General features: G+C 38.5%; 1 protein-coding gene across 2 annotated transcripts in view; it reads right to left on the reverse strand.

Moving 5' to 3' along the window:
* Positions 1 to 23,030, reverse strand: part of LOC129262741 (death-inducer obliterator 1-like) — a 36,174-nt gene extending 13,144 nt beyond the window's left edge. Inside the window, exons 1-6 of one of the 2 annotated variants that reach the window (XM_054900770.2) lie at positions 20,100 to 23,030; positions 16,200 to 17,829; positions 14,629 to 14,785; positions 9,977 to 10,098; positions 1,001 to 1,260; positions 386 to 643 (exon numbers count right to left, since the gene is read on the reverse strand). In XM_054900770.2, coding sequence (XP_054756745.2) covers positions 386 to 643; positions 1,001 to 1,260; positions 9,977 to 10,098; positions 14,629 to 14,785; positions 16,200 to 17,829; positions 20,100 to 20,579 — 2,907 coding nt within the window. In that variant the 5' untranslated portion in view covers positions 20,580 to 23,030. The remainder of the gene's footprint in view (positions 1 to 385; positions 644 to 1,000; positions 1,261 to 9,976; positions 10,099 to 14,628; positions 14,786 to 16,199; positions 17,830 to 20,099) is intronic. The other variant, XM_054900775.2, reaches the window with a different exon arrangement.
* Positions 23,031 to 23,782: the final 752 nt, after the last annotated feature.

Raw genomic sequence — 23,782 nt, forward strand, 5'->3', positions numbered from 1 at the left:
AAGATTAAACATTAATGCTAGTTGTGGCAACAATCTGTAAATTCGTTCAAACCGAGTCCCATCACATGATCACCCTAATGTTTGTGTGTATGAATAAAATATATGTGCAAAATGATTCGGGTGGAAAATGTGTAATTGCTGAGAAATCTACCACATAAGCATGGCATTCCAGTGAGATGAGTCTTTTCCCAAGAAATAATAATAATGCGTTGCCCCATACATTCTCATCTGTGTGGGTGATCTTTATTGTGGTCATTTTTCAGCTACTGTATAGAATTCTTCCTGCATCAATTTTTCAATAGGCAGTTATTTACTAAATAAAAAATTTTGTGACAAACTTTTTTTTCACTAGGGTATATCGACGCCATACTGAAGAATAACCAACCTGAGTCGGAGTGCCGGCAGAACCGCCTGCGGAATCCCTCCTTCCCTTGAGTCCCGTAGCCCTTTCCTTCTCAGCGGCAAGGAGCTTCATGCTCTCTTTGGCATGCTTCACTATGCAGCCTGGACTACAGTACACCGACCCGGCCCTGGCCCAGTTCTCACACCGGGTCCCGATGCAGTGCTGCTTGGGTGGAGGGGGTCGGAAGAACTTGAGCCGTTTCTTCTTGCTGGCCACCTCCTCCTCGGGCTCCTTTTTAGACTTTTTCATGAGAGATTAAAAATAAATATGTATTTTAAATGGGTAAAAATTTATCAGACTGGAATTAAATGATTGAAATAAAAAGATCAAGACAGGATCAAAATTGTGTGAAATATTCCATAGCATTGTTTTTACACAATGGCATTCTTTAAAAAAAAGTTTCCTCTTTAACTAACATCATCTACACAATGTATACTTTTTTATTGACCTCTTTCATAACCAACCACTTCATTAAGTTTCATGTATGATGCATCAAGCACTATTTTAATGAGGTGAAGAGAAAAATTAACTAACGCTTGAATTTCGAAATGTTCTGATTTTTTTATTAGAAAAGTTGAAAATGAAAGCAATACATACCTCTGAGTCCTTCTTTGTCCCTGCATCGCTCTTCCTTTTCCTCTTCTTCTCTTCACCCGCCTTTCCTCTCTTCTTCTTTTTCTCATCTTCCTCGTCGATATACTCCTCATCTTCCATCTTTTCTTCTCTCCTATCTCTGCTCTTCCGCCTGGCTTTCTCCTTGGAATGTGCATCCTTGGAGTCATCTGTTTCTTGCTTAGACTTCTTACTCTTGTCGTCCTTTGCCTTGGACTTGTCTGTTGCCTCGGTCTTTTCCTCTTCTGACAAAATGATTCAAAGATTTCGAAATCAATCAATATAAATAACTTGACAAAGTTCCACTCAAATTGTTACAATATTTTTCTAAACTAAAGCATGTTGTAGCAGTCACAAGTGGAACGCCTCTGGCAGTCTCACCTGCATTACGCGATCCAATATACCAGCAGTGCTGACTTTGAAAAACAGCTATTAAATAATGATTCACAAAACAAAATACTCATATGATAATACCCAACATGGCCCTTGACCATGATCATATGACCTAAGACATTGGGTATACAAAGTTTCATGATCTCGTCATGTCTACATCTTTTAGAAGAGATAATCAGATGGCAAGATCTTTAAAAGATGTAGACATGACAAGATCCAAGATATTATCATCTGATCATCTACATGTATCCCACATGATGCAGACATGACGAGATCCAAGATCTTGCCATCTGATCATCTCTCTCACGGGATGTAGACATGACGAGATCCAAGATCTTTTCATCCAATCATCTCTCCCACAGGATGAAGACATGACGAGATCTAAGATCTTGCCATCTGATCATCTCTGTTACTGCGACGCATTGCGCGCATTAATTGTGACGTAATTAGTGTAATTTTAATCTTGATTGCTGCGTCATGGTTGCCATGTATATTTGCGCATAATAATAATAATAATAATCATAATAGTTGCGCGCGTGTTATAAATAATTGTCATTGTTTAAGTATTACGAAGGAAAAAGGCTGTGTCCAGTCCAGTATACAGAAAGAAACAGAAAGCCATATTTGGTAAGATTACTTTTATTTGATTATTAATTGCACTCTGTTATTTACCAAATATTCATTATGAGAATAATGATGAATGGATGTTGTTATAATGTGAATGATGATGATTAACTAAATTATGTAAATATGAATCTAATGTGTAAACGAAAAGATAATATGTCTGTGTATTCATGATTCTTGTATATCTGTTTTATAATTTTCAGAATGTTATCTGCAACGCTTAATCTACAAAATATTTCTACTGATCATTAATCGACAATCATCTATATTAAAGAGTTCTTTAAATCGTATGAAACTCGTCCTGTCATTCGTCGTATATTATTGGAAACTCCTCTTATATAGAGGCAGCCACAATAACATTCAAATTAAGCATCAAGCTGAATAACATTCAAAAAGCTGACAATGGACATGATGGAGAGAAAAGATAAGCATGATAAGGAAGAATGCGGATCTCTCAAGTCAAAGTGCAGTTCCACGAGGACTGGAGTAAGTCTAGCGGTCTCTGTAGAGCTGGAAATGTTGGAGTTAAAAAAGAAGGCCGCCGCCATGCAAGCAAAATTGTCTTTCAAAGAAAAGGAAAAGAAAGTAAAGGAAATGGAAAGAAAAGCCAAGATGGCACAAGAAGCATACGAAGAGATGCAAGATGCATTAGTCTGCGAGATAGAACTCGCAGAAAACGAAGCTAAGTTAGAAGTGCTGGAAGAATTTGGATTGGAGAAATCATCCCTATTGGAAGGACTTGATGTCAATAAAGAAGCTGATATGGATAGATTTCTGAAGTCATGCGAGGCAGATGTAACGCCTCCTCCAAATCTTGTAGCGTGGCAGTCGCCGCAGAATTTCCAAGTACCTTCTACCCAACAGTCAGGATGGGAGCAGATTGCCAAATCACTGGAAAGATGTGTTACTCAGCTCGGCAACGTAAGTCTCCAACAATGTGCCGCTAATCAGGAAATGTCGGCATCTCTTCAGCTACCTAAGATAGACATTCCCATCTTTAATGGAGACCCCATGACCTACCCAATGTGGAAGCATGCATTCATAAGTATGATAGATAGCAAGCCAATGGGATCTACCACCAAGTTGATGTACCTGAATAATTATGTAACAGGAAAACCAAAGGATGTCGTCCAGCATTTCATGCTGATAGGAAGTGAAGATGGCTATGAAAGAGCGATGAGTCTCATAAGTGAGAGATATGGAAATCCAAGCATCGTTAGCACAGCCTACATGAATAAACTTGCCGCCTGGCCAAAGATAGGACCGAAGGATTCAAACGGTTTGATGGAGCTCGCAGATTTCCTAGGAAAAGTAAAGGCAGCAAAGCAATCAGTAAAATCTCTTGGAATCTTAGATTATCCACAGGAGAATGCCAAACTTCTAGAGAAATTGCCTGTATATCTCGAAGGAAGATGGAGAGATGAGATTGACCGTCAGAGAGAAAACATCGACCAACAAGAATATCCATCATTCTCAAAGTTTGAAGAGTTTGTGAGAAGGGCAGCTAATAAGGCCAACATCCCTGAACTTGCAGGCCTCAGAGAAACCTCGAGAAGTCTTGGAGCATTGGGTCCTAAAGCAAGAACCTTCGCTACAGATGGAAGGAGGGTAAAATCGGAATGGTCGAAAAATGGAAGCTATGCAAACTGTCCTTGGTGTAAGGAAGACCATACCCTAGATGAATGTGATGATTTCGTCACCAAGCCTATGTATGACCGGAAGGCATTTTTCTTCAAGCGGAGACTGTGCATGGGATGTGGGATGACAGATAGTCATCGTATCAAGGAGTGCCAAGATCGACGATCGTGCAAGGAATGTGGGGGTAGCCATCTGTCCTGTCTACACTATGCTACCAAGAAGACTGAGCATGCAGGGTTTGCCAACTGTACTACAGTATGCTCAATCCAGGATCAAAACGGCAGAGATCATAGTATGATTGTACCAGTCTGGGTGAGACATCAAGAAAATCCAAGTAAAGAGTGCCTTGTGTATGCAGTGCTTGATGATCAGTCAAATGTAAGCTTCATGTCAGAGAAACTGCGTGACAAACTCGGCGTAAAGGGAGCTTCAACAAATCTGCAGCTGACAACAATGCATGGAAGTTCTAACATCGAAAGTAAGAAAATCAAGGGTCTGGAGATACAAGACTATAATAAGGAGCATGTAATTCAACTACCAGTGGCCTTTGCAAGACAGGAAATACCAGCCAGCAGGTCACAAATACCCAAGAAGGAGGTGGTAAATCACTGGCCTCATCTTCGTCAAGTTGCGGATGAAATGATACCCTATGATAGAAACATTGATGTGTCACTCTTGATCGGAAATGATTGCCCAAGAGCTATCCGGCCTCGACAAGTAATCACTGGAGGGGAGGATGATCCCTATGGTCAAAAATCTCTCCTAGGTTGGGGAATTATTGGAAAAGTCTGCCTGACATCTGAAAGTTCAGGTGCTGTTGTTTGCAACAAAGCTACAAGTTGTGAGAGCGAGAAGTTTGCAGTCCCGTCAACAGCGAAAGAAATCCTCTGCCCGCAGAAAGTCATTGCGATTCTCGAGAAGGACTTTGCTGATGAAAACATGGGAGGGCAGTCTATCTCAATGGAGGACAAGAAGTTCCTGCGAATCATGGAGAAAGGAATAAGGAAACGACCAGACGGACATTATGAGATGCCCCTCCCCCTCAAGACGCCTAACACATCGCTACCATACAATCGCAAAGTAGCAGAGAACCGATGGAAACAACTAAATGCCAGGTTTAGAAGGAACCCAAAGTTTATGGAAGACTACATAGAATTCATGAAAGATGTGCTTGAAACATGTGCTGAAAGGGCTCCCTCTAGCTACAAACAAGGAAAGGTAAACTATGTACCCCATACTGGTGTCTATCATCCCAAAAAGCCAGGGAAAATACGTGTGGTCTTTGATTGCTCAGCAAAGTGTGAAGGAATCTCACTCAATGACAACCTCCTACAAGGACCAGACTTGACTAATGGCTTAGTTGGAGTACTGTGCAGGTTCCGCCAAGAAGAAGTTGCTGTCGTTGGAGACATCAAAGGAATGTTTCACCAATTCTTCGTGTCGGAGGAAGATCGGGACCTTCTCCGTTTCTTGTGGTGGGAAGATGGTGACCCAAACAAAAACGTGATCGAATACAGGATGAAGGTTCACCTATTCGGCGCTACTAGCTCACCTGGATGTGCTAACTATGGCTTCAAGAAAGCAGCAGATGATGGCGAAGCTGAGTTTGGGTCCAATGCAGCTTCATATATTCGAGATGACTTCTATGTCGACGACGGACTTAAGTCAGTCGCAACCCCAGATGAAGCCGTGAGTGTCATGAAAGCAAGTCAAGCAATCTGCAGTAAAGCTGGACTGAGATTACACAAGATAATGTCTAACAATAAGGAGGTTCTGCAGAGTTTTCCTATCGAAGACAGAGCTAAGGGTATTGCTGACTTGGACCTAGAAGTTGATCCACTACCAATAGAGAGAGCATTAGGTGTATTCTGGTGCGTGGAAAGTGATACATTGCAGTTCCGAATTGAGCTTAAAGATCGCCCTCTTACTAGACGGGGAGTTCTATCCACTGTTGGCTCAATTTATGACCCTATCGGCCTTGCAAGTCCAGTGACTCTGAGAGGAAAACAGATTCTCCAGGACCTCTGCAGAAGGAAACTTGATTGGGACAGCCCCTTATCCGATGACGTCAGACCACAGTGGGAGAAATGGAGATCTGAAATAAGTGAACTCGAGAAACTAAACGTCCCAAGATGCTACAAGCCTCCAAACTTCGGCAAAGTAAAGCGTACGGAGTTACATCACTTTTCAGATGCAAGTTTTGATGGTTACGGACAGTGCTCTTATATTCGCCTGGTGAATGAAGAGGACAAAGTGTGTTGCTCTCTCGTGACAGCCAAATCAAGAGTAACCCCACTCAGACAGATGACTATTCCCAGACTCGAACTGACGGCTGCCACTGTATCAGCAAAGATGAGTACATTTCTAAGGAAAGAATTGACAGTGGCTAAACCTCAAGAATTCTTCTGGACAGATAGTCAAGTAGTCTTGGGTTACATTCGTAACGAAGCAAGGAGATTCCATGTCTTCGTGGCAAATAGGGTGCAACAGATACATGACGAAACAAACCCCAAAAGATGGTTCTATGTGAACACAGAAGACAACCCTGCTGATGAGGCGTCTCGAGGGATGACAGCAAAGGAGCTCGTTGAAAGTAGCCGCTGGCTGGTTGGACCGAAGTTTCTTCATGAGAAAGGAGAATTCAAGATTCCTACAGAGCAGTATAAAGCCAGCTGTGAGAAAGATGACCCAGAAGTTAGACATGTGTCGACCTTGTCTACAATGACTGCTAGAGCCAACCACTTCGAGATTAGTCGCCTCCAGCATATCTCAAGCTGGCAACGTGCCAAGAGAGTGGTAGCACTATGTATGATGTTCAAAAGTAAACTACGAAAGAGAGAAGTGAAGAGGAAGACAAGCCCTAAATTGAACCGTCCACTCCAACGTGTTATCTTGACAGTTGCAGAAGTCGATGCAGCAGAAACTGAAATAATCCGAAACTTGCAGATAGAACATTTTCGTGACGAATTGATGGTACTTCGCAACTTAGGCTCTGGTGAGCAAAATGACAGACAGACAGCAAGAAAGAGAAACAGTGAAATCAAGCCAATCAGTTCTCTATATCGTCTAGATCCATACATTGGCAGTGATGGTATCATGCGAGTTGGTGGAAGAATCGACAAAGCTGCCGTACCTGACGAAATCAAGCATCCCGTCATCATGCCGAGAAATTCTCATATGACGACATTGCTCATAAGACACAAGCATGAGCAGGATAACCACATGGGAAGAGGAATCACACATAATCAACTGAGACAAAATGGATACTGGGTGATTGGTGGTTCTTCTGCAGTTTCCAGTATCATATCAAAGTGTGTCTTGTGCAGAAAAATGAGAGGACCATTGCAGCAACAGAAGATGGCAGATCTGCCAAAAGATCGCCTAGAACCGGCACCCCCATTCACATACTGTGCTGTGGACTACTTTGGACCTTTCAACATCAAAGAAAAAAGAAGTATTGTGAAAAGATATGGAGTACTTTTCACTTGTATGGCATCAAGAGCCATTCATCTAGAAGCAGCAAATAGTCTCACAAGCAGTAGCTTCATCAACTGCCTCCGGCGGTTCCTCACTCGTCGTGGACCAGTCAGACAGATCAGATCTGATAGAGGGACTGCTTTCGTTGGCGCTAGAAACGAGTTGCGGGAAGCAATGAGAGAGTTGGACCAGGAATCTATCCAGCCAGACGTATCTACTAGAGAATGGAGTTGATTGGATACCCTTCCAGATGAACACGCCGAGTGCATCTCACATGGGAGGAGTTTGGGAGCGCCAGATTGGTACAGTACGCAGAGTCCTTGAACCCCTCCTCATGAATTCAGGGTCACAACTAGATGATGAATCCTTCCAGACGTTCCTTACTGAAGTGGAGTCAGTTGTCAATTCCAGACCACTGTCTACAGCTAATCTATGTGCAGGAGATGCCCCTGAACCGTTGACTCCGAACCATCTTCTAACCATGAAGGCAAAAGTTGTGATGCCTCCCCCAGGCAAGTTTCAGCGAGAAGACGTGTATGCTCGGAAGTGGTGGCGTCGTGTGCAGTATCTAGCGAACGAATTCTGGAGTAGATGGAAGCGTGAATATCTCCAAGACATCCAAACAAGACAGAAGTGGGTCCATCCAAAGCGTGACCTCGCGATAGGCGACATTGTCATTGTAAAAGACTGCAGCGATACTCGAAGTCAGTGGCCACTAGGAAGAGTGACAGAAGCCTACAAATGTGATGACGGCCGAGTTCGTAAAGTGAAACTGATCATGGCTGATCGCGATCTTCGAAAAGACGGTAAACGTAAGCATGAGCCTAGATTTTTGGAAAGACCCATACATAAGCTCGTTTTGATCCTAGCAGATGACTAGATTTGTTCTTAATGTGATACTGACACTATAACAGAAAGAGACTGCTTTTCACATGGGCAAGTATAATCCACGCGAAAGACATTTAGGGATTCCCCCGCAAGGAGCCAAACACAAGAACAATTAGACTGTTATATTATTATCGTTTATTTCTATATCAATAGGCAATGAGCAGATTGATATGCAAAGTTATTGATAGCTTGGGAAATTGTTTCTGTGCTATTTAAATATGTGATCTTTTATTTTGTCTTGTTCAACCAAATGAGCGAAACATTGCTTATATTGCAGTGTGCATTTTTTGGCATTATACATATACAAATTTAATATATTATCTTCTTGATGTTTCAAGAATCAAATTGGATCAAAAGAAATGCATTTGAAAAGAAAAAAAAGGCTTGCTATATTTTCAGATATCGTTCAAAATATTGTATTATGCATTCTTTTATTTATCATTTTATGATTTGATCGTATAGTTTTGACCTTAATTTGCTTTCGAACGCTTGAAACTTCGATAATATATTAAAATTATTCACTTATCAAACTGTGATGAGAGCATGCAAGCATAATATTAAAGCATGAATACTTTATTGTTTATTGATATTTTTAATAGTGGTTTATAGTGTTATTCTTTTTATGCAAGCGCTATATATATTTCTAATTGAAGTTTATAATTATATATAAGTAACTGTTTTGGATAATCAGTTAAAGGAGCCATGTTACTGCGACGCATTGCGCGCATTAATTGTGACGTAATTAGTGTAACTTTAATCTTGATTGCTGCGTCATGGTTGCCATGTATATTTGCGCATAATAATAATAATAATAATCATGATAGTTGCGCGCGTGTTATAAATAATTGTCATTGTTTAAGTATTACGAAGGAAAAAGGCTGTGTCCAATCCAGTATACAGAAAGAAACAGAAAGCCATATTTGGTAAGATTACTTTTATTTGATTATTAATTGCACTCTGTTATTTACCAAATATTCATTATGAGAATAATGATGAATGGATGTTGTTATAATGTGAATGATGATGATTAACTAAATTATGTAAATATGAATCTAATGTGTAAACGAAAAGATAATATGTCTGTGTATTCATGATTCTTGTATATCTGTTTTATAATTTTCAGAATGTTATCTGCAACGCTTAATCTACAAAATATTTCTACTGATCATTAATCGACAATCATCTATATTAAAGAGTTCTTTAAATCGTATGAAACTCGTCCTGTCATTCGTCGTATATTATTGGAAACTCCTCTTATATAGAGGCAGCCACAATCTCTTCTTAAAGATGTAGACATGACGAGATCCAAGATCTTGCCATCTGATCATCTCTCACATGGGATGTAGACAATTCAAAGATCTAAGATCTTGCCATCTGATCATCTCTCCCACAGAGATGTAGATATGACGAGATGATTATATGAACATCTGGGTGGCACTTTTAAGCTTCCATACCATATACTTTCGAAGTTATGATGACATTTCAAAAACTTAACCTTAGTTAAGATTTCAATGTTGATGACGCCGTCGGAAAAGCGGCACCTATAGTCTCGCTCTGCTATATGCAGAAGAGACCAAAACATTAAATACCGGTAGTACATTATACAAATGATTAAATTAGCGAAGATTATCACATTTCGGGTGAAGGGTCAAATTTGTATTTGAAAAATAAAAGCCACGTTTTACAAAGGTTCAAGTTCAATTTGATTCAAACCAATCAATCAAGAGATATAGGTTACAAAGTTTGACAAAAAAGAAATAAAACAAGACAGATTTGGGTAGGTCGGGTAATAAAACATACACGTTTTCGGGGGGGGGGCCAGTATGAGCATCTCCCCTTTGGGAATTTCTCTTCAAGCAACATGTTCAATCTTTTGTTAATATCATGTTGTGATGGGCTTGACTTAGGCTAAATGCAATTAGGGAGTTATGAAGTACTTACCAGTACACTTTGGACACATCCAGCTAAGATTCTCGCTTTCCATGCGCTTTCCTTCTTTCTTGGTGATGTTCACACACTTGCCATGAAACCAATCTTCACATTTATCACAGCATATCATGAACCTTGAAGAAAAATGATAGAAATATGTACAATAATTCAGTGTATGTATGGCCTTATCGTGAAATTAGTCACCTCTCTTCTCGTGTGTGTCGGTGTGTGTGCACTCGTTGTTTATAAAGTCAATGGGAGTTGAAAGAAGTTCCCAGCACTAACAAAATAAACGACAGTGAATGGACTGGTGACTTAAACCAGGATAATGCCCACTCACACGTATTGCGAGGTTAGTATTAGTATACTAACCTCGCACCACTAACCTCGCACCACGAACCGCGTTTGGCAGTGGATTTCTTACTAGTGGGTCGCGCGTGCTGGGATCTCATTTCTTGGGTCCACAACACACGACTTCTATGGCTTGATTTTTCTGTGCGCGGCGGCATGTAATGAACCCTTGGGTGGATAATGCCACATGTATTAGTAGAAAAACAGATTCATTTGAATGAATTCATTCTTACTACTCAGGCACCCCTTCACAGGCAAACACACATTGTGAGAGGTATTGTCTCAAGTAAACATTGCCTGGAAAATCTCCTTCGATCCTGCCGGCAAATAGCAATATCAAAATTTTTACACCGCAATATGATCATTACAAATGTTTTCAATATGTAACTTCAGAAGGTTTCCATGGCAAAGAAGAACAGTGTAGTGACGTTTCGACGAGTGTTCTTGTTGTTGAAACGTCAGGTTTAGGTGGTCCTTTTCAGGACCAACAATTGCCCATGAAAGATACATGGTGCACCGTGAAACCTAATACACTTCTTTCACCCTGATTAGCAAAACGTGATGTTTCTTCAGGAAATGCAGAACTTTTTGTTTCAACATCAATGAGCCGATTGTGCAGCCAGGCAATAGAAACACTGCTTGGTTTGAATTGCCTAGGTGGGTGATAGGCCCATTGATCGTGCAACTGTTTTCCATGACAAAAATCAAGATGGAGGTGCAATGATTGGCAAATTTTTTAGAGTGGTTCCTAAAATACTATTGGGATATAGCAATTCACAAAGAAAGATAAGATTTTAAATTATTTTGTCAAAACATTTGGAATGTAATCATTGCATTTCTACAAGGTTGATAGAACCAACCATCGTCAGTCAACAGAAAATGGGATTTCCTGGGCCCCTCTTACAAAGAGTTGCGATTGATCCAATCAATTGCAACTATGGAAAGCCAGCAAAGTCAACATTAATTAATGTCTAGATATGAATGTATATCCATAAATTATTTGATTTCTTGCCAAATTGGTGTGTGATCTCCTTTATTTACAAAGGACATTTTGCAAATTTCCTGGAGAAAAAATTATGACACTGATGGATTTCCATAGTTTGTAAGACGGGGCTCAGCCCTTGTTCTGTGCGACTGATATACAAAGTGCCAGTACATACATGTACGAGCAACCTCACGTACATGTAAGCAAATAAGTTTTGCTCTCGAAAACAACTTCATGCTATTTCTACCTAACACAGGAACTACAACAGGAAGTTAAGGGGGGCCCCATCGATCTCACCTGTTTTGAGTACTGAATCAATAACATGGTTAAATGCTTTTTAAAACGTGAAGCTGCGATTCTACTACCTCTAGTGGCAGCAATGCCACTGAAGAACCACATGTACCGTATCTTCAGGAGGTTGCTCTACATGATATACAAATTTGTGTATGAACTTTGGGGGGAAAATGTTCATCCATTACAAAGGAGAGGCAGCTGGCTGAGCTCCAACTATACAGAAGGCATGTCATTACATCATCAAAGGAACCTTTAGATTGACTTCCAAATGATAAAAAGAGGCTCCATTCTTTTATCAATAAGATTGACTAACAATCATACATTCCCTGACAGGTGACACAAATTCCAAATGCATGGAGGAATTCCAGGGCCCCGTCTTACAAGGAGTTACGATTGATCCAATCAATTGTAACTCTTCCAATCAACTGTAACTCTATGGAAATCCATTAGTGTCATAATTTTTTCTCCAGGAAATTTGCAAAATGTCCTTTGTAAACAAAGGAGACCACACCAATTTTCAAGAAATCAATTAAGTTATGGATATACATTCATATCTAGAAATTTCTTTGAACAAACGTGCATGTTATATGTTGACTTTGCTGGCTTTCCATAGTTGCGATTGATCAGATCAATCACAACTCTTTGTAAGACGGGCCCCTGAGTAGCTTCATTTAGCGTATCATTATAAGGAAATGATCCAACATAAAGGTCCATGATAATACATGTTATCTCATGGAAATAGAAACAGGACATCTCAAGCAGCTGTTCCTGAGCAGCATAACTTTCCCTTTTTACACCTCAACCAGTTGTAAGCATGATCTTGCTATGTCAGATAAAGCTCGTCAATTAAGAATATGCGCATGTACTAGTAAATTGAGTCAGCACTATTTTGTTGAATTAAAAAGGTCAATGACCCAAATGACAATGACACACATTGAAACTGCTGGGAAGAGGGGAGCATTGAAAAATACATGCCCCATGACAAAAGGAAGTAACTTAATTTAGATTTTTTTTTCTTCAAAATTTATCATTTTTCTTGATTTTGGGAAATTTTCTGTATAAATATACATAATGCTACATAAATTGGAGCCATGTACATGTAGCCCCAATTTTTTAAATATAGACATTTCAAAAGCAAGTAACTCTACATGTAGGCCCTATACATTTCTGTTTTATTTTTTCCTTTCCATGTCGTGGCTGATGTTCTACCACGCCATTCATCAGTAAAACAAGTGGAATGCCTCTGGCGGTCTCACCTGCATCACGCGATTCAATACAGCAGCAGTGCTGACTTTGAAAACTACTATAAAATAATTATTCACAAAAAACACCATTCATATAATGATACAATACTACGTTCATTGATATTTGACCTTGATCATGTGACCTAAAAATTGTCAGTGATACTTGATTACCCCTATATCCACATTTTATACACTATATCTATAGACTTTGAAAGTTATGACAGCAATCTAATAATTACCTCTAAAATGGCCAAAGTTAAATGACCTTTGACTTTCGTCATGTGACCTGAAACTCGCATGATATGTTCAGGGATACTTGATGACTCTTATGTCCAAGTTTTATGAACTAATAGAGCTATGATGGTAATTGAACAGATACCCCCATTATGGCCAAAGTTCATTGACCTTTGACGTTGGTCATGTGACCTGAAATTCGCACAGGATGTTTAGTGTTACTTGATTACTCTTATGTCCAAGTTTTATGAACTAGACCAATAAACTTTCAAAGTTATGATGGTAATTCAATAAATACCCGCAACTTGGCCAAAGTTCATTGACCTTAAATGACCTTTGACCTTGATCATGTGACCTGAAACTTGCACAGGATGTTTAGTGATACTTCATTACTCTTATGTCCAAGTTTCATGAATCAGATCCATAAACTTTCGAAGTTATGATGGTAATTCAACAGATACCCCCATTATGGCCAAAGTTCATTGACCTTTGACCTTGGAGATGTGACCTGAAATGCGCACAGGATGTTTAGTGATACTTCATTACTCTTATGTCCAAGTTTCATGAATCAGATCCATAAACTTTCGAAGTTATGATGGTAATTCAACAAATACCCCCAATTTGGCCAAAGTTCATTGACCCTAAATGGCCTTTGACCTTAATCATGTGACCTGACACTTGCACAGGATGTTCAGTGATACTTGATTACTATTATGTCTAAGTTTCATGAATCAGATCCATAAACATTCAAAGTTATGATGGTAATTCAACAGATACCCCCAATTTGGCCAAAGTTCATTGACCCTGAATGACCTTTGACCTTGGTCATGTGATGTGAAACTCAAGCAGGATGTTCAGTAATACTTGATTAACCTTATGTCCAAATTTCATGAACTAGGTCCATATATTTTTTAAGTTATGATGACATTTCAAAAACTTAACCTTAGGTTAAGATTTAATGTTGATTCCCCCAACATGGTCTAAGTTCATTGACCCTAAATGACCTTTGACCTTGGTCATGTGATCTGAAACTCAGGCAGGATGTTCAGTAATACTTGATTAACCTTATGGCCAAGTTTGATGAACTAGGTCCCTATACTTTTTAAGTTATGCTGTCATTTCAAAAACTTAACCTTCGGTTAAGATTTGGTGTTGACGCCGCCGCCGCCGTAAAACAATGAATATCATGGTCTGACTTTTTTGGGGGAGTCAAATTTGAAGAAAAAAAATGAAAGTTGGCAGGTTTGACAAGGGTCAGTTGAGTCGCAGCAAACAAACTTTCTTTTTTTTGCCCTCATAGTATGAGACGACAGTTTGAAAGGTTCCATGACACTTGCTCCCGCAACATTTTCTCCAATGGAAACTTTGCATGTCAAGCCAAGCATCAAAACCTAACCTCTAAAATCTCAACCCTAATCCTTATCTACACATTATTCTGAACCAAAAACTCTTACAATCCTAACTCTAACCCTATGCCCTCTGAGATATCAAGACCGGAGCAAATGTCGGAGGACGAAATGTCATGTCACGGTATGAAAAAGCATTAGATGACTCACTTTCCGTCATGAGGCTGTCTGCATATACACCATAGTTTCTCTGGATCATCGTCACTGGTCCAGTCACTGCCAGTATCATGTTCAGCCTGATCTGCCTCCTCCTGCGCTTCAGGCTCTTCTTCCGAAGAAAACGGAATATCGCTGAGCTCATCTGCACCTAAAAACAACAATTTTTCAAAGACCAAACTAATGTTTCACACCATCATCATTAGAAATAACAGTTTGCAAATGGAATATTGCTAAGCTCATCTGCATCTAAAATAACATTTACACAGATGTAAACATTTTTTTATTCAAAGACCAACTAATATTTACATCAACTGAGATAAATAATAGTATCTTTCTCATGGAAATGGAATATCTCTAAGCTCATCTATACCTAAAGCAATGTTAACCCAGAGGAATTATTGATTTAAATAACAGTTGCTATCTTCTGGATATGTTTGTTCTGCAAAAAGAGAACATTATTTTCTCTTCAAGATATAGATGCATTTCATGATTAGTCTCTTCAGGCTTATGCTCCTCTTCAGATGAAAATGAATATCACTTCGCTCATCCGCACCTAAAACAACATTAACACAGATGTAAACATTTCATTTTTAAAAGACCAAACTAATATTTTACATCAATAGTATATGGATAATAGTTGCCATCTTAATTTATGGATATGTTTGTCCTGTAAAAGGTGGAGTATATTTTTTCTTTTCAATTTATATCTCTTCAGGCTTCCCTCCAGATGTAAATGGTTCATCTGCACCTAAACCAACGTTAACACAGATGAAAATAAAACATTTATTTTTAAAGGGTAAACTCGCAATTCCTTTCACAACATTCTCTATTAGTTGCATTTAATGGATTTTTTTTATTCAAAAGGAAATCTTTTGTTCCCTTTAAAATATTTCATATCAAATGATACTATATTTTCTCATATGAATGTAAGACAAGACACAAGTTGAAGGAGACTTAAAATAGCTCAGATGATTTGAATATTCTCTAACTTTTAAAATTATCTAAGCCACCAGAAAATGTTAAAAGTAATTATGAGCTGAACAAGTAAAGTTTGCCCCAAAAATAAATACTTCTTTTTCTAAAAATTTCATAAACCAAAAATTAACTTTGGTGGAAAATATTATAGTTAATGGTGCAACTGTGCTTAAAAAATAAAAAAATGCACAATGATTCCCTAACTTCACAGGAAATGATCTAGTTTCTGGTAAACGTAAAATTTCCTAGAAACAAACAACCCTTGAAAGTAAACTTCACATAATTGGAAACACATGACGGTACATACATATACATATACATGAAGTCATTCATTAATTGAAACTGAAACAGAGTATTTGACCTAAAACCTTGTACTGTACAGGAATAGTGTAGACTGAAAATGAAACAAAGTGTAAGACCATGTTTTTTTATTCAAAAATAGAAACTATGCATGTATTAAACAATAGATTCAAGTAATTCAAAAATACTTCTTCACAGTCTACAATTGTGTATCCAAACAATCATAAATTATATTAATGATCCGATCAAGTCGGACTTGCGATCAATTAAGAAAAAAAAACTCTTACCAAGTTTAGTTTTCTTGATATCTCTGGAGCTTCTTGAGGATTTCTTCTTTCTGGATTCTTCCTTCTCTTTGTCTCTTTCTTTGTGTTTCTTTTTCTTCTTATCCTTCTCTTTGCTGTCATCCACAGATTTAGACTGACTCTCTCTTCGATGTCTCTCCTCTTTAATGCTACTCTTCTCTTTTAACCTTGACCGACTGTGCCTTTCTTTATCTTTCTTCCCTTTTGATGTCTTCTTGTCCTTACGATCATGTTTTGATTTAGATTTCTTATCCTCCTTGGCTTCTTTGCCCTCTTCTTCTGTTGAAACTTTTGATTCTCGTCGCGAGGATCTCCGAGGTTTTTCTTCTGCTTTCTTTTCTTTATTAGGTTCCTCAGAGCTTTTCTCTTTCCTGCTTTCGCTTCGAGTGCTGCGCTTCGTAGGAGAATCTCCTGGGGTTGTTGCAGGTACGTTACTGGAGGCTGGAAGTGCGGAACTTGCAGCGTAGCTATGGTCCATCCAATAAACACTTGATTTGGATTCAGGGTGGCCGTTTTCATCATCGGACAATTCTCCCGTTTCCTTCTCCTCCTTCACCTCACCCAACTCTAATTCATCCTTTGAATCTGATAATTTTTGCCCCACTTCACTCTTTGTTTCTTCTTCAAGTGGTCTCTGACTACCTTCATCGGGAGGTCTTTGACTAGATCCACCAGGTTTCTCTTTCTCCTTGTTACCTTCTGTTGTTCCTTTCAAAATGTCTTCCTTCACAGTATCATCCTTAACTTCTTTCTTTGGTTTAGCCATTCCAAGGCTTTCAAACAGGTTGAGACTTGTAGTTTTCTTGCCTCCATCCTTGTCTTCCTCCTGCTTTTTTGTTGCTTCTTTCTGTTCTGCCAAAACTTCCTTCTTCCCCTCTTCTTTCTTTGGATCCCCATCCTTCTGCTCTTCACTGTGCTTAATTTCCTGATCAATGACCTTTAAGTATTTCTCAATTTCACTACTTATGTCTGTCCCTGATTTCCCTTTCTCTTTCTGTGCAGTCGAAGTGTCACTGTCATCCTCTACCACACTCACATTTTTAGAATCCTTTGCTTTCTTTTCCTCTTCCTTCTGCCGTTTCTTCTCTTCCCGCTCCTTCTTCTTCTGTTCCTTTTCTCTCATGGCCTGTCTCAGGGTCAAGTCGTTTGCTGTTATGTGCGCAATCCGAGCAGATCTCCTCTTCAGGTTATCCTCCTTCTTTTCCGACGTCGAGTCCGTGGTCGATTCACCCTCCGATTCATCATCACTGTTCGCCTTGGCCACGGCCACCGTAGCAGCCAGTCCGTCATCACCGATGGCTTCCATGAGTATCTCACTGCTCATGACCTGGTTCATCAGATGCTTGGTGCTGAAGCTTCCGGGTCCGATGTCGAGCACGCTGTCGATGTTGAGTTGAATCTTCTCCTCCACTTCCTGGTGATCCTCTGGTTCTTCGATGGGAATGCTTTCCATGTTCTCTTGGGGAGGAGGTGGGCCTTGTAGGAGAGGGTTAGGCTCTGATTTGATCTGTTCAGACTTCAAGGCAGCGTCGATCTTGAGAATCTGATCCTGGGTCAAGATTGTAGAGGCACCGCCTAGATCTAAGGGAAAGATACTTCCTGTCTCCTTCCCCTGAAAATGAGAAGAAAAGAATTATAAATCTTTTACTGTGACTCAATATGGATATCTAACTCATAAAGACATGGAAAAAATTGAGTTTTACATTTCATTCTTAAGGCCGAATTCATTTAAAATATCTTTATTAAACACATAGAATTAATTGAGTTAAACATAGAAAGAATTACAATCATTAAAGCCCAACTCTGCAAAAATCACACAAGACTTTGTGAACATTATTAGCATGGAAGTAACTGATAAGAAACAGATGCCATATAAAACAAGTTTTAATGATGGCCAAATTCAAAGAAAGTTTTAAAGGGGAATGAAACCCTTGGAACAAGATAGCTTGTGTGAAAACAAAAAAAGTCAAAGATAACATTTGGTCAATGAAAGTTTGAGAACAATAAGACAAACAATAAGAAAGTTATGGGCATTTGAATGTCAAGATCACTAGTGCTTTAGGGATCCTCCTATTGGCAATGGAAACGAGATGCATGTCATACTTGTACAACTCCCGCCTTTGTACACTGAAAACATACCCCAAACCATTTTTTTTTTGCTCATTCTATTATTATAAACTCTTTGTCCATGATAGACTTGTGAAACCTTTTCTTTTGTTACATGCCTCCTATAAAAAATAACAGCTAATCTATTGATAATTTGATGAAAGATTTCAAGTAAAATATGTCCAAAAGGAAAAGGAGAGTTGTACAAGTGAGACATCACACTTCTTAGTAGCATTGCCAATGGATATTAGTTATTGGAAAGTTAGTCATTTAAAATATGGTGGCTACAATGCTTAGAGGAATAGATCAATAGTGATAGGCCTTTTCAAAATCTGAGCTACAAGTTCCCACTTGTAACAAGTTCATTATATTTTTTAATAAGACCTAAAGTTAGCCTATGCCTAGAATGAGTATGGCACTTTGATTTTCGAGGAATAGGTTTATGGTACATCACATAGTGAGTCCTACACGGACTAAGAAAAGTAGGAGAGGTAAAATAAGGAGGCGAGGAGGTGGAAGGTTGGAAAGTAGATTACTCTTTTCTAGGATGAGTGTAGTCCTTGAAAGGACTGTAAAACAGAAAAAGTTAGAGGCTTTAGAAGAAATCGGAGAAAAGGCTAGCCAGAGTGGGTGAGCAGAGTTGTAAGGCAGACTCAACGTTTTAAGCAGCTTGACTGTCCGTCTTACAAGACTGCAGGTCAAGCTGCCTGAAACGTCTAGTCTTCTCTTTCAAAAAGTAACATTCTCGATGACATGAGAAGATAACTCAGGGTGGTGTTTCAAAAAAGCTGTTGGTAAGTTACACACAACTTTAAAGATGACTGGGACATGTACTTGGGAGCCAAACCAGATTGTCCATTATTCTTATCAAAGCTGAAAGCCAACCTTTGTAAATTTTAAGTTTTGTCAATAAGCATCCGAATGTACAGAATGTGACTCCCACTATATCAAAACAGGATAAAATTTAGGGGTTTTCCCCAGAGCACATGACCATATCATAATTTGTGTGTAATTTACAAACAGCTTCACCACCTAGACTTATAGAAGAAACCTCAAAAAAATCTCAAACATGGGCTTTGTTAAATAAAGAATTTAAATTATTCAAATCAATCTAAAATATGGAAAACCAGTGATGCCATAATTCATTAGCATACTGATTGAGTCAACTAATGGAACATTCGTGAATGACATCATCTCTCCAGAGCATAACATTAGCATTTTTAATACTTAATTTTCTTTTAATCCTTTTGTTTGTCCTTGATACAAATCTGTATCATAAGGAAAATCAGAATAAATGTATTAATTTTATAACCGTAAAGATCATTTGATTTCTATACAATTAGTTCATATTCTTTCATGGCGTCATTTCATGTTATAATTTGTAAAGATGTTCTAACTTGGGTCTTTTTCTATCAATTTTTGCTAAATATATCTGCTCCATTAACTGTGGAGGCCAAATTAAGAAAAACACCCATGTGTTGAGATCATATTAATAAGGCTATCATATAGATGTAGTTTGTAAATAAATAGACAAAGTAAATCAAATCCTTAATGTAGATAATGAATTGTGACGTAACTGGCCTTCCATACTTGAGATTAACTTGAATCAATTTTGAGCTCCACAATAATAGTTTATATGGAGCTGCAACTCCCAGGGCCCAAGATGAAAACAGTTTAGTAAAAAGGGAAAATGAATAAATGTTTTATTAGTTTACACGCTTTCACACTAAGCAGCAACTTTAGAAAAAGAAGCCAAAAAATTTGACTGAGACCAACCCAAGCAGATGGTGCCCCCTCACTGAATCCTTCGCTTGCGTACATTGGGGCATGATCAGGAGAGATATTTGGGAGGGAAATTACCTCCCCGTCAACATTGCCACCAGTTGCTGCCGTCAGGTTCCACGACATCAGCCCACCACCGACCTTCTCCACGACGACATTTGGTGTGGTGCTGACAACTGTCACAGAGGACCCATCTTTTTCAGAAGACTCCTCCAAGGTTTGGTCTTCAGACTGCAAGGTTGAAACGCCATCTGATCCTGCCAAAGGTTTCTCTGATGCTTCGTCCACGGTTGCAGATGCAGTTCCATCTGAGGATATCCCTGCGGCACCGGAAGCGGAAGAATGGGTTGGCGTATCCACTGCGGTGCCTGGATCTTGTTCAGACGATGCGCCATCATTGGCCGACGCTGCTACAGCAGGTTTTGAATCACTTTGGGGAACTTCACCCGAGTTCCCAGCATCTTCACCATCCATCCTTGGAGCCTGTTGTGTAGCACAAAACTGATTTTAATCTGTTCGAAAATAAATAATTGGCAAAACAAATTTGTTGAAATTTCAATAAGAAAGTGCATTTTATCAACTTACATGTAGATTTAAAGAAATACTTGCATCAGCGATAAATATCATGAAGTAGCCCATGTACACAAGTATAGGCTAAAAAAAAGTAGAAATAACAAGTATTTTGGCGCAACATTATTGTTGCCCAATTCGTTGGTCCGTGTAGTAGAGCAATGGTGTGCCGAGTCTTGCCGACCCAGGCTTCATGGAGAGTAAGCCTATATCAGTAGTACTACTTAGATCCAAAAGCCTCCAGGGGCCTGTTGCATGAAATGGTCTTTGGTAGAACCGCTCTACGTAAGGACAAGATATCGCTCAACTGTTTCACAAAGCCGATTTGGGCGATACGAAGAATGGTCCTTAGAAGACACCGCCAGACATGTCCTACGTACATGTAGGCATGATCTTCTTTGCACACCGCCCGCCACCGTCAGCATTGAGAGAATATGCGTTTACGGCAAGCCACACTGACATATCACCTTTAAACATTTTGGGGGGTCATTCGAGTGCACTCTGATGCATTTTATCTGGGATAGCGCCCGGGGATGGCACCAAGTTATTTTTTATATGGGGGTATGATTTCAGGTCATCTTGCACAGCAAGACGACCCAAAACAGATGTCATTTTAACTTCTCCGGGGTCAATCAAGGCCCAAATAAATTTTTTTTAATATGTTTTCTTTTATTCTTCCTCCTGTCTTTTCCCCACCCCTTTTCCAGTTTTTTCTTTCAATTAAACTTGAAATATCGATATGGGCGGCAATCTCTCTCATTAGATAAACAACATGAATTCAAATTTTTTTAAAGAAATTTTATGAATGGTAAAAAATGTGTTTATAACGTTCAGCAAAAAAACAAAAAAACATGATACAAAACTAAGATGTTATTAAACATGCTAAAACATTTATTTATTCTTATTTCATTTTCATGTCAATTATTTTTTTGCCGAGATTGATTTACAATCAATGAAAATTAATTGATGGATTTGCGCTAACTTAAGATGATGAATGAAAAAAAAAAAAAATACATAGATTAGGCCTAATAGCTTACGAATCCATCACAATCATTACAAATGAAGATAAGTTCGGTTTACCAATAAAAGAAAAGATTATGGAAAGTCCAAGAGGCACATTTTAAATCGTAGGGTAGGCCCTATCGGCACCTATGTCATGTTAAAGCAATATTGTAGTCTCAACTCTTTAACTTTGAAATGTTGAACATATATGTTTTTTATATTCTTAAAGCTTACATTCTTATATAAACTTCCATAAAGTTATCAACTTTAAATATGACCAATTACGTTTATGATTGTTGTCATTTTTAGCATTGTTTCTGAAAATTGTATTTGTTTCCATTGCGGATTGATTTCATACATTTTTCTATTTATTTATTATTGCAAAGCACTACTGTACCCACTTGGACATGTTTGCAGCAATTTTCATTTTTTGCTTGTCTTCGATTACTCATCATGCAAAGGTATGTTTATACTCTAAACACTCACATTTGTATTTCTTGCGTGATATCTGACAAATAAAATAAATTAGATTTTTTTTCACACGCAGCCTCTCATATTTTCCTTTTTAGTCTCAAACAATCAGACACATTGATTAAGTTTACTCCATATTTCAAACCCTATTTTTACCTCAACAAATAACATTTAACGCATAATTTGCAAAATTATCATTATAAATAAGTATTCTATAAAAAAAATCAGATTAATATTGAACTAATACAATGTCAAAATTGCTTAGTTAATTCAATTTTTATGTCGGACAAGGGTCTCTTTCGGTGAAATATCAATGAAAGGTGTCTCTAAAAGGACACCGTGTTCTAAATAAGGTAAATAATGAAAATTTCTATTTTATCCAGTTTGTTTGTGAATCTTTAAAGTTTTTTTCTCCTCTTACCTCATAAAGTAAGCTCCATACATCAATTCTACAATCAGTAATGAATAAAACATTATTTGATCTCCATTTATTGAAATATATTTTATGAAAAGTCATCATTCCGAAAAAAAAGGTTCAGGTGACGATGTAGACCAAAAGCTTCGGTCTCTGTTATGTTGGTTGTTACGCTGAACTCCGTTGGCTCCACTAACCAAATACTGAGACCGAAGTTCTAGCTCGATCTGTACAGGGTCTCAATGCCATATGTTTATGTATTAAAATCGGATAAGCCAGGGAGTGGGAGTTGCGCGACAGCCGAAGTACAGTATCGCTCGAAATAAAGTTGACACCATTAACGGACGTAACGCCGCACCGGCCCGTACTGCGTTTATTTTTTCATTAACGTTCACGCGCGTTATTGCCAGCGCGGAAGGATATCAAACAAAAACAACAAAAAAGTACCTCGTAGACGTACGTCGCATTATTATCGCGATAATAGCGCAATAAACAGGAAGATTGTCATAATAAGATGAATCGGCGCGCCAATGTTTTACTAAAACCTCGTGTAAATATCTTGAAATTTACTACCCTAACGGAGATCGAAATCCAAGGGTGTCGATTTGGGTTGATTAATGGTGCGCTAGTTGACAAGTCAACAAACTCAAGCCGTCTCGGAGGAGGCGACTTGGTTTGGGGGGGGGGGGGCAAGAGCAAAAAATTTCTCGGTCATATCATGGTAACACGAACAGGATTTTTTTATAATTGTGCTCGGGCATTATTAGCTCAATGCGTGATATTTAAACACAAAAAGAGGGGGAACATCATGGTGACTTCTCTTTTATTTCATTTCCTTTTCGCCAGTGTCAGAATAATGCTTCTTTTATATTTCTTAGAGAGTTCATAACAAAAGGTATATAAAATATATGTTAACTCCTTATAGCATCTCAAAACAATTTTGAAACATGTCCTGATCATTCGTTCATTAAATCTGAGATGTTTGTGACTTCTATTTTATTTCCTTTTGCCGTTGTCGGAATGTCTCTTTATATTTCTTAGAGAGTTTATAACAAAAGGTATATAAAATACATTTTAACTCCTTAGCACATCAAAACAATTTTGAAACATATCCTGGTCATTCGTTCATTAATCTGAGATGTTTGTGAATTCTCTTTTATTTTGTTTCTTATTTGCCGTTCTTAGAATAGTGCTTCATTTATCTTTCTTAGAGAGTTCA

This window comes from Lytechinus pictus, chromosome 1 (genome assembly GCF_037042905.1).
Source record: "Lytechinus pictus isolate F3 Inbred chromosome 1, Lp3.0, whole genome shotgun sequence".
Lineage (NCBI taxonomy): Eukaryota > Metazoa > Echinodermata > Echinoidea > Temnopleuroida > Toxopneustidae > Lytechinus > Lytechinus pictus.